Source organism: Xiphophorus maculatus, chromosome 7, assembly GCF_002775205.1.
Source record: "Xiphophorus maculatus strain JP 163 A chromosome 7, X_maculatus-5.0-male, whole genome shotgun sequence".
NCBI lineage: Eukaryota > Metazoa > Chordata > Actinopteri > Cyprinodontiformes > Poeciliidae > Xiphophorus > Xiphophorus maculatus.
The window spans coordinates 11,064,781-11,079,674 of NC_036449.1; the positions used below are offsets into that span (position 1 = coordinate 11,064,781).

Here is a 14,894-nt window from a genome sequence, read left to right on the forward strand (position 1 = left end):
TGGTCAAAGTTAAAATATTTTCACAAGACAGAGTTTGCCAAAGTTTGTTGTTGTTTCACCATTGCTGTCTTACATTTCAGCTTTTCTGGGTGTAAATATTAGGCACTGCAAGTAAAACCTATCATTGCACTATAGAATCAAGCTGTGCATTTAGGTTCTGCAGACACATACAGTATGTTGGATATATGGGTGTTTAGCCTCCTTTTTTTACGTCACAGTCTATAACTAACGTAGGCATCAGAAAGCATCGAACTCCAGAGAATCTCACAAACACAGTAAACGAACGACAGGCTTGCCTTAACAATATGAGCATGGAAAAAATTAAAAGCAGGACAAGGAGATGGGATAGGCATTATCACATCATTCAAGACCCCACTGCCCCACCCCCAAAAACCAGTTAACCTACTTACAGTCTGCTTGAATCCATAGTAGACTATAAATTTTGTGCATTTTTAAAGGAAAAATTATACAAATTCCTCATATTGAAGTCTGTTTTACTCAGGGAACGTCACTCAGATATAGCGTGTTGAACATGAGAATCAGGTCGTGTAGAGATAGTAAGAAGTTACTAGGTCTCTGAGGTGAGTAGCTAGAGACATTAGGTCTAATGAGCTAATAGCATAATCTTAATCTCCATCCAAACTGTCACGCTACGCTTTTACAAGAAGGAGCAATGTGAGAAACAGAGAAGAAGCTGTGCTACTGAGACTGACAGGTGTTAAGCTGCGTTATACCTGCACAGGAAGTGTTGCTCGCATCACAATGACTGCTGCGCCAGAGTTCAGCTTCAACAAGTCAAGACTAAAATACATATTTACCAAATAAAATGTATTATTAACAACAACTTTTTTTATTTTAATGCCCTCATGGTTGAGTGCTGATAAATGCGGAGCTGTATGCAAATATGCACTATTGGTACCATTTCCCTCTATCTTATGTTATAGTCTCAGCACATATGAGACTCTAAAATTAACTTAACATTTTCAAAGATGCAATGTCTCTATTCTGCTTCTGCATTATTAGATAAAACATCAATGTCTCTACATGAGCCCAAATTCTTGCTTTTAAACCAGTTCACTTTAATCACCCATGAAACAAGATGATATTACAGCCATATTATGTTCCAGAGAGCATTAAATATTTTAAAGAGAAGGAAACAAACCATGTTGTGATGTCAACCTGAATGGCGCTTCCTTCTTTAGTGGCTCCAAAAGTTTGAAAGCTTAGCTGCAAAGCTTTTAATTCTGCTTTTCCTTTGCGTGTTACAACTCCAGCTGACTCAGCCGATCTGGTCAGTCAGTGCATGTTTGTAACTAGCTCTTTAAAAAACTTGTTTCTTTTAACTATTAGACATTACAGATCCCAGGTGTGCTCTGTAGCACAAAACTTTATTCACATCAAAGACAAACATAATCAGTGTCAGACCGTTATCAAAGCCCAGTGGTTTCCACAGATTTGTAAACCACACATGCATTTTTCCAGAGTGTTTCACTTGCTGGAGGATAAGAAAACGTGGTGATGTCTGCAAAATATCCCAAAAGTTACAAGTGGGGTTGGGCACTTTACTAGGGTTGGTGCTAGAGCCATTTCTCAACTGGTCTTCTTAAAAAGAAAGAAAAAAAGGATTGTTTTTTCAGAGACAGAAGTGGTTCTCTGCCGTGTCATTATGTTGTGAAAAAGGTCTGTGTTGTACACCTTTGATCTTCTGTCTGCACTTAGCTAAATGTGCTTAGAAGAATAGAGCAAAACAAAGTGTTTAACTATGGAAAAGCCCATTATTCAGCTCAGTTTCCCTTTAGTTAGATGTCCAAATATTACCGGCCAAATCTAACCAATGCTTTTGAAACAACTGCTGTTGGTGGCCACTCCTGTGGTTGTAAGCCTCTGCTTTGTAAATCCGCAGGAAGCAAGCGTAATGAGTATAAAACCAGAGATAAATGACAACACCGCAGGGTCCTGTATGACTCTTAAATGTTTAAGAAAATATTTGTCTAGTCTAGTGTACAGGGAAATAAAAACATGAGCAATTTTTAAATGATTTTTGAACTATATTTCATTCATACAAATTCAATTTCAGTTCAAAATGAGCTGCTATGTCACCTAAAAAGAAGATAAAAAGTTATATTATGACAAGTGCCATTGGTCTAAACTATTACTTTTACTCTCTAGCTGATGGTTAACTGGTTTATTAATAGTAGACTGGGCTAAAACCACTTAGAAATGGGTCTAGGCATAAATTAACTAAAATTACAAGTCAGATTTTATACATTCTGAGACTTTATGTACTCCCTGGCAAATGTTTTGTAAAATATATCATTTTTATTTTCTTAATCATTACCTAAAGATTATATTTTGATTAAATTTTTTGCAATAACAAAACTAGATTACAAACTACATACAGAGTTTGTAATGGTGTGCAATTTATAATTTAAAAATGTACATGCTAGTTTTCAAACATGAAAGAAAAAAAAAAACATGCGAATATGTGAATGTGTTTGATCACATTTAAAATTAACCTAAATTTGAATCAAAATCCATGAAAAGTTATCTGATTAATGTAGACAGGGCTAAACAATTGTTTGTCCGAAACATTAAAAGCATGTCGCACATTTTCTCTGAACAGTGCAAAAGAATTCAGATATATTTTTGGCTGATTGTTTTCTGTTTTCTTTTACCATTTCTTTGTGTGTGCTCTTAATTAAAATAACATGATATGGATCACTCTTCATGAACGCTTGCTATTTTAGCCAAGTTTAATAATAGTTTCCTCCAAATCTGCTGCTGAGGAAAAGTCGCTCGATGTTTGTGGCCCTTTTGACTATCAAATATAAATCAAAAGAAAAATTGTCTAAGAAAAACCTTCCCAAAAAACAGATAATTGGTGTTATAACTTACTTTGTTCAATTTAAGAAGATTTTACCTTCTACACACCTTTTTTGAAAGGCCTCACACCACCCTAAAAAATAATTTTTAAAGTGTTTATTGTCACTGCCATTTCTGTGGTCAACTCTTATTAAGCAGGTTACAGATATCCTTGTTTCTTATTGAAATGGTACATGCAGCTTAAATCTGCAAAGCATTCACGAACCAGTTCTAAGCATTTACAGTTATCTAAACAGCCACGCTTCAACATGTAACTAAATTAACGCAGCGGGTTGCAGTCTTACCACTCTCCAGCTCGTCGATGTGACGAGGTTCGGTGAAGATGTTTTTAATCTCGCTGATGGTGTAGACCACTGTGGGGGGATCCTCGATCTCTCGATACGAGTTCTCCACCAGGTTGGACTGCAGGGTCAGGTAGTTCAGTTGTTCAGGGCTCACTCCGGCTCCGTCCACCGCTACTGTGACTGCATAATCCACCACAATGCCATCCAACCTGGTGACACAAATATGATGATGTCATACAGAAGAGAAACAGCAAATTCACTGAGACAGAGCGAAAACATCATGACGATATATATAATATCTCTGTGGGCTCAAGCAATATTATGGCACTGTATTCAAGAAAAGATTACTAACCCGTTGATTTAATTAAGAGTCAGTAAAAATGAGTTCACCGACGACTTCAGTGATTTATGTCTACTTGTAACACAGGAGCATGCGTCTCTAGAATGAAAACCCCCGAGTCAGCTGAAATGCCAGTATGATCATAACAAACGTGAAAACCTCACAGCAGACCTCCACTCCTGGAAAAAGCCATTCATTAGCCTTGATTTGACTGCTGTTATTTCTCCACCTTAACAGGCTGTTGGCAGACAGCTGAGTATGTGCAAACTCAGAGATCCCGTTTCCCTCCCAATTTAGTCTCAGCAACAAACTTAAGTCCAATACTAAAATCCGCTTTCAGAGGGAGATATTATTCACGAATACAATTTTAGAATAAAATGACCCGGCCTTTACCAACTCCACATGGCACACCAGACCCTGAACTGTAATTATTTGTGAAACAAAACCGAAGCAAAAATAGAGGCTAAAGACATCAGTAGCAGTCCTCCACGCTATAAAGCCTGGGTTTGAGTCATCTGGTGATTTGCAGCACACAGACTTGAGTGTTAACTCAATGCATGGCAGGAAAAACAATCAGCAATGAGTTTAGAGAACCAATTATTGCTGCCAGTCAATCTGGGAAGTGCCTTAAGGTTATGTCGATGCCAATAAAAGTTCAATAAAAGTTCAATAAAGAGGATTCCACATTCCAAAATGGCAACTAGTCACTCCAAGAAGGAATGTTCTAACATATCAATGATAATCAGTGTGTAATACTCAGAGAAATTGATATCCAAGAGCTCCATCTCAAATGCTACAGAGCTCAGGTAGCATGCTAAATGTCAAATATCTTTAAAAAGTTGCAGTTGCAAGTTGGTTTGATCAGCTGAATCAACCACAAGATTCCTAGTAACAACATCCTTTGAACAGATGAAACAACAATAGAGAATTGTGGCAAGAACCAAGCGCAATATAAAAGCACAAACTCCTCAAGCATGGAGGGGGTTGATGTGACAAAATGAGCCCAAACAAAGCAACAAAACTACAAAATATTGGCTGAAGAGAAAATAACAAATGTGTTGGAAATTCTGTGGAAAAGGCTTAGGAGAGCTGCAGTGGAAAAACGCCCACCAAATTTAAAGAACTTCACAGAACTACACATTTAGAGAACTTTGTGAACTTCATTGTGTGGAAGTTCACAAATTTAAAGAGTAGTACAAAAATATTTCAAGTTAATGCAACCAAAGGTAATTATATAAACTACTAAAACATATAAGCATTCAAAACAGCTCATGCATATTTCTCATTATATGGCTTTATTTTTGTCCATATCTAGGATGAACATAAAGCTATTTTTTAAAGATACATTACAATATTTAAATCATTGTTGCTTCTTAGTTATGCAAAAACATGATAAATTTCCATTATGGATTCTAGGTTGCATCTTGAATAAATAATGGAATTATGCAGTCTTCAAACTCATCACAGATTTAATAATGAACCTGATCATAATGAAGTGCTGATCTACTGATTAATACATTAGGTAAAAATATGGTTGTTTTGCTTTCAGATGGTGGGTTTTGTAACTTTAAACAGTTTTGCAATCTGTTTTCCTTTTTTTTTTCAGTTTGTATACCAGATGGCTTTAATGTTTTTTGTTCTGTTGCCTTTTAACATATTAGCTTTGATATTTTTCTTTTGACCCACACTCCATGTCATAAACCTCTTCTCTGACTCAGTTCCGTGAGGTTATAAACCTCACACATAATAGCACCTGATTACTTGGTAGGACCCATCCTGATCCCACTTAACAGGTGGGTGGCCGCACTAAGATCATTAACACGTGCAACTAGTGATACATCTAAATCTACCTGAGGAACGATAAGAGATATGCAAGGTTAAACAACACAGTACAATAACTCACCACTGAGTGTCCTTCTGTGGTCTAGATAAACAGGAAGGAGCTGTTAGAGTTCTGCTGGCAGCAGAGATGGCATTGGCATCAAAACATGAGGTGTGGGATCAGAAACTAACCTGAAGTCGATTACAGACACACTCTTAAAGCCGGGAAGCCCCTCTAGAGCATCTTCTATCTGCACAAACACAGTCAGGCATGAGATTAAAGCAATTGCTCATGATTTGTTCTAATTCTCAAAGTGTCGTAACAAACTCGTTTGCAGAGACACAAATCCAATATACCGTGACTAAAGCAAAGACGCAGAGAGAAATCAGTTTGTGACCATCATCAAATATTTTTAGCTTTATCAGTCCTGACTTTGGCTGCACTGATAACACTCTTCAGTGGGTATGTTGTTACTGAGAGAAGACTCAAAGCTAGCTCTTTTAAATTTAAAATTACATCAGAGGAAGAGAACGGATGCGTGAAGTGATTCTTATATTATACTCAATCAGGCTGCAGAAGAGCGAGAAAAAGCAAGACTGACAAGAAGGTTAAAAAGTTATTCTGTTTTAGCCATTGTTAACTTCCAAGCTGTTTGTTATGGACAAGGCTGGACTTATAAAAGAGACTTGTAAATCTCCAAGTCAAGGTGAGGGTCTACATCCTCCATAAACACAGAGACAGCTGTTGTTGTAATGTCAAGCAAGTTATCTGTGCTAATTGCTAATATAAGATACCAAAGTCTATTCAAAGCATGAATTTATTTAATAATCATTTTAAAACTAGTAAAATTATGTTTTACAGTGACTGTTGTCTCTGATAGCTCACAATAGAAAGGAAAGAATAAAATTCTAATTACTTATATCATAGTTCTTAAAAATGTATTAAAATTCGGAGGTGACAGGTCGACGCTTTACAGGAAAACAAAGGCGGTGAAGTGGCCACAAATCTCTAATTGATGCTTCACTTTGTTACCAATAATCTTCTTTAACAAAGAAAAGGTCTTGCTCCTCAACATAAAATAAATCTACATGCATTGCTTCCCTCAACCAATTTATCAAAACTTTCAGACAAAAGGATGAAAACACATTCAGTCTGCAAGCACATGTTCTCTTCAAGGTATGCAAGACTGCATGCAGGCAAGGTGGGTGCTGGTATGTAATGCTGATTTATTTATGTTGAAAATCCCCGCAAAAGGTAAAAGAAGAAAATCAGAAACAAAGAGAGCAGACCAACACAAACACAACCATCATGTAAAAAGAAATGCTGACTTTTAGCCAAGATGCTGTCTATGAGTTATGTTTGTATTTGGGAGTACCGTACATTGTGGCTCCTAGTTGTGGTTAATGCAACAGATGTTCACAAACACATTTACAAAATTTTCCAGGTGCTTGTAAAAGTTGCTTCAAATAGTATCTGTACAAATACTTACATGTGCAAAGGTTTATCTTCTCCCATGAAATCTTATAAAGCTGTGTTCTCAGAACAAGAGGTAAGTATTTTACCATTACCAACTGCAAACTATAAAATCTGCAAGCTTTGAGTCCATGGTGCTAAGCGTAGCTACTGCTGTCGTTAAAAAGCATTTAAAACAGACAATGCAAGGAATCACGGGGCATTAGGCAATTGGATTATGTTCAATGACAATGCCATAATCTCTCATGGCAAAACAGATGGAGCCCGAGACAAACCTTTTCCGCAAGATCTCTGCTGAGCGTCTGGAACTTGAGGCTGGCTGGATCTCTGAGCTCGTTGCTGAAGACCTCTCCAGTCAGGAGGATGCTCAGCTCCACTACCTGCTCCAGAACGGGGGCAGCCGTGGGCTGAATGGTGATTTCATTGAACAGCTGTACCATAAAAAAAAATAAAAATAAAAAAAAACATGTAATCAACCTGCAGGAAAACACAAACATTTGTGATGCACAACAATGAAAACAATATCTCTATGCACTCACTGGACTCTCTTCCACCTCTGGTGAAATGACGTCTGCGATGTCCTTTCTTTTATCTATTTCCTCTGCATTTTTTATTATGTATAAAAAAAAACAGGGTGTTAAATCAGATTGACTCTGAATAAATAAAAAACAACAACACTTCGGAAAAGTATTAATTATGAACTATTCCACATTCTGTCCCGTTGCAGCCAGAAACGTAAATGTATTTATGATAATGATAATGGCCTTTTGATATGATGGACCAAACAGTACTCCATAATTTGTTTATTATGTTAATGTAATGCTCGTTAATGTTTTATAACCTAACTCTGTTTTAAACTTGTCCACAACTTTCTCCCAGGCCTGTCTGCAATGTTCCTTGACCTTCATGATCCTGTTTGTTCATTAATTTTGTCCTTCAGAGAAAAGTAACATATTTATGCTGAAATTAAATTACACACAGGTGGAGTGGGTACTTCCACACACTCCACCTTAACTAATAATTTAATTTCTTAACTTATTAGGCAATGTCAGAAAGCTACACTTTACTAAAGGCACTGAATACAAATGAATGACACAATTTTAATGGTGAAAAATCATGTGCGTCATTTTCCTTCCACTTAAAGTTTTGTGTTGGTCCAACGCATAAAATCCCAATATATAAAATTTTGTGGTTGCAACGTGATGAAATGTTGACCCTAAACTGTCTTAGAATCTCATGCTGAGCCGAACTAAAGTGAAGTTCATAGATCAAACACACAACAAGACAGGTAAGTAGCAAACCCTGAAACCACAGCGGTTCCTGATGAGGTTTATAACAAGCATGTTGCAGTGTTATCAGCAGTGACACTGACCTAACTCAGGGGCTTCAACTGTTTCTGAACTCGCTGGTGTTGGTGTGCTGTAAAACGGGAAGAAGAAATGTTCATGCAGTGTTAATCCTAGATTACAACATCATGTGGACTGTGGGTAAAGATGGGAACAAAAGTTAAGAGATAACGTTGTGGATTTCACTTAAACGTAAATCTCAAAGGAGAAGAACATAATGATATTTTTTTCTCCTAGCAAAGCCACAATCTGAGGTAATTAAATTTATCCCTTACATTTAGAACACCATGGCACGAGATGTTATCAATTACTGTGACAATAGACTGTTAGATTAGTAATTACAATTATAAAATGTAAAACATTTTCAGCTATTTTTCTTTAACAATCCTCTCTGTATTAATCTGCGAGGCATTTTCACTTATTTAAACATTTTTGTATCGGGTGCTAGGTTTGCATTGCAAAAAGTATAAAGGAAAGCATCAAGTTTTTTAGCACTTCATTGCACAGGGTTTTTGTAACCATGAAATTTTAATTGTATTAATGTCATTTTATCATTCCACTGATCTTAATTGTATGACTTGACAATGGGAGAAATTGTTCCAAATTATATTTGAAATCTAAAAAATACTTCAAATTATGTAACAGTCAATGTAAAACAACTGCCAATATGACTATATACTGTATATGTATATTTATATTTGAACAATTTTAGTGTTTTATTTACATTACAATGTCAAACAAAATGAATCAATGAAGTTAATTCAAGAGACATTGAACTTCTTTTCATTTTGATGTACTGACACATTTTGTCACTCAAAATTCATACTTTACATTTGTGTGCTTTACAATACATTTTCTGCAAAACTTAAAATAGACTTAGACTTGTACTTTATTGATCCCTTGGGAAGACTCCCTCAGGAAATTGAATAACTACATAATACATAATATTACATATTAATGTACATACATTAATGTAATACATAATAATAATTGATAACTACACCATGTTAAAGATTACATGGGTATTCAATTCCTGCAATTATGTTTTAGGTAGTCACTGATGAATAATTGGCCCAAAAAAAAGTAGGTTTTTTTTGGTCTGTTTTTTCATTTAATTAGTCGCAAAAATTTTGTATTAATAGATGAGCAAGCTAAAACAACAGCCACAATGTTATCCTTTAGAAAGGGAACTCAAACAAATACCTGCATACAGAGAGGGAAATATTTATTTGATCCGCTGCCAATCTTTAAAAGTTTCTACAAACAAATGAACAGCCTGATTTTGAACATGTTCTTGCAAAGAGACAGAATATCTACCAAGAATCCAGAAAAGGTGAGTTAGATAAAGCTTAAAAAATTTATGTACATATCAGTAAGTGAAATAAGCAAAACGGGACTTTGAAATTGGTGGAAATATTTAGAATTTACTGGTAAGGATGTAATTCTAATAGTTAATCCTTGTTTGACTAACTCAGGAGGGGGTTTGCTCCACTAATCCAAAAAGAAATTATCTACCTCAATCATTTTGGTTCTTGGTAACTTTACGTGTGCAGAAGAACAGAGGTCAGGGAACCGACTGGTCCTCGGCCCCATGGCCCTTATGTGCTTCATCTTTGTTCACTCCTGTGTCACCTGGTTGTATGTTTTGGGTCAATGTCATGCTGTGAGCAAAACCCACAAAGGGTTATCTTCATTGTGGATGGGGTAAAAGAGTTGTCATCTCAGATTTTATGGTTCGTGATCCTGTTCACAGATTTCTTGATATGCTGACATCACCCTGTCTACTAAAGAACAGCTACAATGCGCAAGGCTGCACTGTATTTTATCCCACCTCTGGATGTCAGATTATTTCCTGCATTTTAAATGGATCAGGGGCTCAGGTTGCCAAAACAGTAGCTCATTTTTCAGGGCACCATATATACAAGAACCTCCCCAGCAAAAGGTTTTAATGGAAGAAAATACTCATGTTCTTATTTCACATAATGACATCAAAATCAATTTCCTTTATTTGTTTTGTAATATGTTTTTAACAAGTATTGTGCTTTTTTGTATTTTTGATAGATATTCTCTTTGAAAGTTGAATGTAAATACTGTTCATTTATATGCAGTGAGCAAACTCAGAAAAACATCAGAGGAACACATAATTATCCCCCTGGCCGTATACCTATGATCAACCAGTCAATTGGATTTATGAATCCATGGGATTCAAAGGTAAGAGATGAAAAGACGAGTTAGATTACAGATGAGTAGGAATATGAACAGGTAAGGTTGAATGGCCTAAACAACCTTACCTGCACATATGCTTCCAGGACCGGGTGGGCTCACTACAGACGGTAGGAAGAATGACACGTTTACCAAAACACAGACTTCATGGTGAGAAAACATTCATGTTTCAGTGACGTATTAAACAAGCGGACAGTTTTCTTTACCTTTTCAAAACTGAATGCGACATTCTCTGAAAACATAAAACAGTGTTAGAAACTTCAGTATCAACCTGCCAGAAATCTGGTTTCACACAGATTTCCACTTCTATGAAGTCAGTAGAGTACATACACACCTGTTTGACCAGAGCCTGATGCTCCTCTGACTGGGTAAAATAGCTGCCAATATCCTGCACAGTGACTGTGCCTTCCTGGCACTGGTTCATCCAGCTTTGGTACTCGTCTTGCTCAGGCAATCGATCCCAGAAGATCTTGAAAGCCTCCCACACGGTTTCCTGGCACACTGGTCACCAGAGAAAGAGGCCATCGGCCGATTAACCAAACCTGCAGGTCTTTCTATTTGGCAATGTGCTACTGGGACAAAGTTGACTGCTTCCTATGTTAGCGTAAACCTTTTCATAAGAACATTTTTGAATAATTCAAACAATGAAAAGTCAAGGTGTACAAATGTCAACATTACTTGACCTGCTGGGCTCTTCTGCAATGTCAGAGGGCTGTTCAGTCCATCGCCTGCAGGCCTAACCTAAATAAATCTCCACTTTCTACTATCACAGCCAGGTAAACAAACAGAAGCTACTCAGGCAGCATTAACGAGTCAAAACGGTCAGTATATAGTGGGCAGATCCCACTTTTGCATCCGTTTGCTAAAGTCTCAATGAGCCAAATAAAGCAGAAATTCTACAATGTTACCATGTCAGCTGTGAAGTACTGTACATATTTTGTTCTTTTTAACAAGTCATTTTCAGTTTTTAGGGGAAAAAAATCCTTTATATTTTTTATTTTGCTTAAATGAAATTATTAGCTTAATAACACATAAATCATGAAATAAGTTAAAAAATAATTTGTATAAATGAGTGGACCTGACCTTCTTCGCTCTCCACAGAAAGTAACAAACATCTCTCATCACTTTGGGTGCTCTATTCAAGCTGCAGGTTTGCTGCTTCATTCTGCATGTCTGTCTTTCAGTCAGTCCACCACCCGGCATCCACCTACGGGCTTTGAGGTCTGCTCAGTCTAGGAGATGGTTACCATGATGAGCAACATGGCCATGCAGCGACGAAGTCAGAGCCTAGATGCTAAGTCCACTGATTTCTGTGGTGACTTCTGATGCATATTTAGACATTTATGTTTAGCTGGCTGACTGAAATCATGTTATTTTCTGGTATAGTATAACCATTTTTGCTAATTTTGTCAAAACTGAGTCACACCAAGACATGTTTTCTGACACGTTTTGCAAAACTTTAAGCCGACAACGTGTTGCTTTTGTCAAGGATGTAAATGAATAACCATTTAAATCTGGGTAGAAACAGTAAAGGAGCAAAAAAGTGAATACTCCTCCCTTAAAAATTCACCTCACTGCCGTGATGTAAATTATTATTGATTGAGTCACGTCGACACTAAAAACAGAGGGGGTTTTGTCCATTCAGGTTAAAAGAATAAATTGAAATCAGAAAGAAATAATGAAGGTAAAATTGAGTCCAGAGGGAGTGATTTAATTTTCCAATGGACTGATTCATCTGAGGTCATCTAAAAGAACATCAAGCGGGTCTTTAAAAAGAGTTTGATGACTGCAGTGGCACGCCATGACAACAGCTGTTTCTGTTGCTTCGTAAAATTGTTTTGGGGCCTGGATGTACCCTGGTCTTATTTTAATTTTCATCATCGAGCAGAAATCTTAGTAAAGGCTTTAATGGCTTAAAGCATTCCTCCACCATCATGAATCACAACATATAATACTCATCTTATTAATTGTGACTAAGACCATTAGTAATTCATAAGTATGCATAAATGTCATGTTAGACTTTATGTTTATCCTCCACTCTATTTATGTTATTCTAAGTTAGCTTGACAGGCTTTTCTGGATATAACCGCTGCAAATAGTTAAATCTTTGGACACTGCCATAGGTTTAGAGACATAAACAATACACTACCTTTTAATTACATAATCCTTTTCTACATTTTAAATTTAATCAAACTGATAAAATAATGTAATTCATCACCTACTTCGTTAACAATTTGACGGGTTGTGAATAAGACTGTCATGACTCCATCATAAACATGACATAACACCTGTCATGACCATGAGTAAGTCTTCATGAATATTTATGACTGTTGTCATAAAGTGTCATTCGGTAAATCATGACACTTTTAATACACAGTTGACATTATTCAAAATGTCTTTGCTATGACAACTTGTCATTAACCAAGAAGTCATGATCTGACGTTATATTTTTCTAAAAGTATTACTGATTAAACTTTAAAAATTATGTAAACTAAAGTTTAATCAGTAATACTTTTATAACAAATTTATGTCAGATCATGATTTCTTGGTTAATGTCAAGTTGTAACAACAAAAACATTTTTAATAATGTCAACTTTGTATTAAAAGACTTAATGACAAGTCATAAATATTCATGAAGACTTACTCATGTTTATGACGGTGTCATTACAGTCTTATACACAACCCGTCAAATAAAGTGTTAAATCTACTTCTACTACTGATGTAACTTTAAAAATGATTGCTACAGCCAAAAATTGTATAACATTAAATAAGATTGTCTTTCTTAGAAAAAAAAACTTTTTTGCATATTTTATGCGTCTAGTTAGTGGATGCTTGCTGTATTCCTGTATTCATAACGATCTGCAGCATGCAGCTCTCTCTTAACTTAAGCATTGAAAGAACCAATTGTCTGCTATACAAAATCTTTACTCTCTTAGACATGTAGCTTCATATTTTCATGTATGGTTTTTAACTCATCTGCAGCACTGAACACTGTTATGTTATGTTTGGGTTTCTCTGATAGTCTGAAAGTTTTCAGTCAGCCCCTCAGACTGAACTGCCAGGCGCTCAGCTGTGGAGCCTTTGAAGAGTAACAATAAAAATTCGAAACATCCTTGAATATACAACTGTCTCCATGGTTACTGGCATCCAAGGTAAGGATATATAGAAATCCTCAAATTTGATTGTCACAGAGGCCAAAATGCCTCGCTTTGCTCCTCTTCTGAAACGGTGATTGTTATCCTCTCATGATGCATGTTGGCCCGAAACTCGGCCTCATGGAGCAATAAAGTCACATTTCTACTTATCTTAGACATTTAATTATGGCTTTGAGTCATCTCATGATTTATGAAGATAGACACATATCTACATTACTAGAAGGGCATTCTCTCTTGTCTTTCCCCTCTTAATGAGGCCTCCATATGCCTTCATAACTGCACCCTATAGTTGTTTCTAGACCCCCTAGTAAACATATAAAAGCAATCCATATATTACAAAAACCCTAAGTTGCATATACATCATTACTGCCGCCAACTATTGAAGATTCTTTATCTGTAAAGGTTTGCTCCCGTTTCCTGTAATTTGATGTTATCTGGGTAAAATGTGTCACACTGTTTAAAGCAAGTAGGCAAAGCTGCCACTTGCTGATGTGTGCTTCTTTCTGAGGAACAGATTTTGTGAAGATGGCACAAGTTGAGTGTGCTCTTGTGTTTCGCTTGGGTAAAGTGACCCTCTGAGTGGACCATAGACTTTTCCAAATGTATATGTCATTAGATCTAACAGCTCTCAGTATCCAGACAAAGCCCAGCCAACATACCTCTGAGGTGAAAATAGCCTAAATGGTTTGCAACAACCTCCTCAGCAGTCTCTTGTCCACACAGTCTGAGTCCGCCCTGATAAAAGATATTCCTTTTCCTTCGAGAGGTGACAGCATGGCCGTCATGAGACGCCTTCACATCAGACACCCGGATGATTTGAGGAAACCCCGCTGGTTCCTGAGAAAAAGGCTTACCCAGGTATCCCATAGAGGAGCCTTCCAGTGTGGCATCTGTACAATCACAGAAGAAAAAAATATCCAAAACCTTTACCTTCTTTTTTTTCCAAGCTGCACATGACTATGCAGAAAACATTTGGTATACTACTAATTCCTTACCTGAGAGCCTGCTCAAAATTATGACTGTGAGGCTAATGAGAGCACAAAAGAAAACACTTCTCCAGGAAGCGCTGCTCATGTTAAATCTGTGATTGGGTTTAAATCCGTGGACTCGGAAAGGGATCAAGAAGACATGTCTTTCCTCTCAAGTGACGACATAGCTGCTTAAGAGTTTGCATAGTTCAAAACTCTCCAAAGCCAAAGGAAAACCAATAATGATGAGAAAGCATTTGACAATAGAGCCCGTCCCTGGTTTGGTTCACTATGCAGCTGAAAGGTGTGTGTGTCACCGTGCTAAGAGTCCAGCCCCTGGCTCAGGTGGACGGACAGATGGCCTGTAGGGAGAAGGGGATTTTTTAATTCTCTCTAATCC

General features: G+C 36.8%; 1 protein-coding gene across 1 annotated transcript in view; it reads right to left on the reverse strand.

Moving 5' to 3' along the window:
- Positions 1–14,600, reverse strand: part of impg2 (interphotoreceptor matrix proteoglycan 2) — a 32,775-nt gene extending 18,175 nt beyond the window's left edge. Inside the window, exons 1-11 of the mRNA XM_023336616.1 lie at positions 14,522–14,600; positions 14,186–14,416; positions 10,706–10,872; positions 10,578–10,603; positions 10,440–10,472; positions 8,175–8,221; positions 7,342–7,403; positions 7,078–7,233; positions 5,521–5,579; positions 5,411–5,431; positions 3,168–3,376 (exon numbers count right to left, since the gene is read on the reverse strand). Of these exons, the coding sequence (XP_023192384.1) occupies positions 3,168–3,376; positions 5,411–5,431; positions 5,521–5,579; positions 7,078–7,233; positions 7,342–7,403; positions 8,175–8,221; positions 10,440–10,472; positions 10,578–10,603; positions 10,706–10,872; positions 14,186–14,416; positions 14,522–14,600 (1,090 nt within the window). The remainder of the gene's footprint in view (positions 1–3,167; positions 3,377–5,410; positions 5,432–5,520; positions 5,580–7,077; positions 7,234–7,341; positions 7,404–8,174; positions 8,222–10,439; positions 10,473–10,577; positions 10,604–10,705; positions 10,873–14,185; positions 14,417–14,521) is intronic.
- Positions 14,601–14,894: the final 294 nt, after the last annotated feature.